This window comes from Limulus polyphemus, unplaced genomic scaffold, assembly GCF_000517525.1.
Source record: "Limulus polyphemus unplaced genomic scaffold, Limulus_polyphemus-2.1.2 Scaffold3942, whole genome shotgun sequence".
Taxonomy (NCBI): Eukaryota; Metazoa; Arthropoda; class Merostomata; order Xiphosura; family Limulidae; genus Limulus; species Limulus polyphemus.
This window is the reverse complement of record NW_013669552.1, coordinates 1-1,182: the sequence shown is the minus strand read 5'-3', so window position 1 is coordinate 1,182 and position 1,182 is coordinate 1. Positions and strand designations below refer to the sequence as shown.

Here is a 1,182-nt window from a genome sequence, read left to right as displayed (position 1 = left end):
AGGATAGTTCTAGAAAGTAGAGGGCGTGAGAATAGTCACGTGATCTCGATGACGCAACAATACGATAAAAATACTTTTTGAAATAAAACAATTATATGATACATCATACTAAAATAGAGAATTTTCCATTTTTTATTACACGTCCTTACTTTTCATAGTTATTATTTAACTTTTTACTATTTATTTCAAAGTATTTTCCATACTTTCATCTCCGATATAACATTTACTTTATACTTTCCTAACTTGTACGAAATACTTACGCTTTGAATTCTTGTAAATACATTTTATTTCTTTCCATTTCGTATGTAGATTTTATTAGAAAGTTATATTAGTTTCAGTAAGTTATCTATTGATTTGGGAAAAAGATATGAATTTGTGTTGACAATAAATTTTCTATGTGGCTTAAAACACACATAATATTTTAATGTGTTTAACTGGCACATTACAATAATTTTAATAAACGCGAATAAAAAGTTAATAAACTCTAAGATACATTTCATAGAAACTCTATGATAATATTGCGAGATATAATGGCCTAGAAAGTTGAAATATTCTAACTTTAACGAAGAAGTAAGTTTGAATTATCGGAAATATCTTCTAACTGCTTGTGGAATTTACCTTTTATGTCGGGATACTTCTTCTGAGGGATGAAGTTTTTTATAAGACACATTTTTGGAAATTAATTAATTTCCAATTTGTAATTTCTTATATATTATTTTACGTAACATGTAATTTAATTCCGTAACGTATTTTTACGCCAATGATTTCGATTTTATCTTTTTTAAACTACATTTTTCCATTTTTTTGTTTCACAATTTATTTTCTTTCTTGCCACTTATGTATTTGTTGTCATTTAAGTTACGAGGACAAGTGTTTAGCAGATTAAACTATTGCTATTTAATCGATTTAGTCAGAGACATCTGTCGGATGCCAAGAGATCATGGACCTTGTCGTGAATCATTACAGCGGTATCATTACAGTCCCAGCCACCAGAGTTGTGTATCTTTCATATATGGTGGATGTGGAGGAAATGTCAACAATTTCGAAACTCGTGAAGAATGTGAAACTAAATGTGTGGGAGGAAACCCTTACTACTCAACTGAAGATCCATATATTTGTAAGTTCTTGGAAATATAATAACATAAAGTATGATAAGAAAAACGAACAGCAGTCAAATAATCT

At 28.8% G+C, this 1,182-nt stretch overlaps 1 protein-coding gene across 1 annotated transcript in view; it reads left to right on the top strand.

Moving 5' to 3' along the window:
* Positions 1–1,117, top strand: part of LOC111088524 (kunitz-type protease inhibitor 1-like) — a gene marked incomplete at its 3' end in the record, with an annotated part of 15,270 nt that extends 14,153 nt beyond the window's left edge. Inside the window, exon 4 of the mRNA XM_022398941.1 lies at positions 911–1,117. Within this exon, the coding sequence (XP_022254649.1) occupies positions 911–1,117 (207 nt within the window). The remainder of the gene's footprint in view (positions 1–910) is intronic.
* Positions 1,118–1,182: the final 65 nt, after the last annotated feature.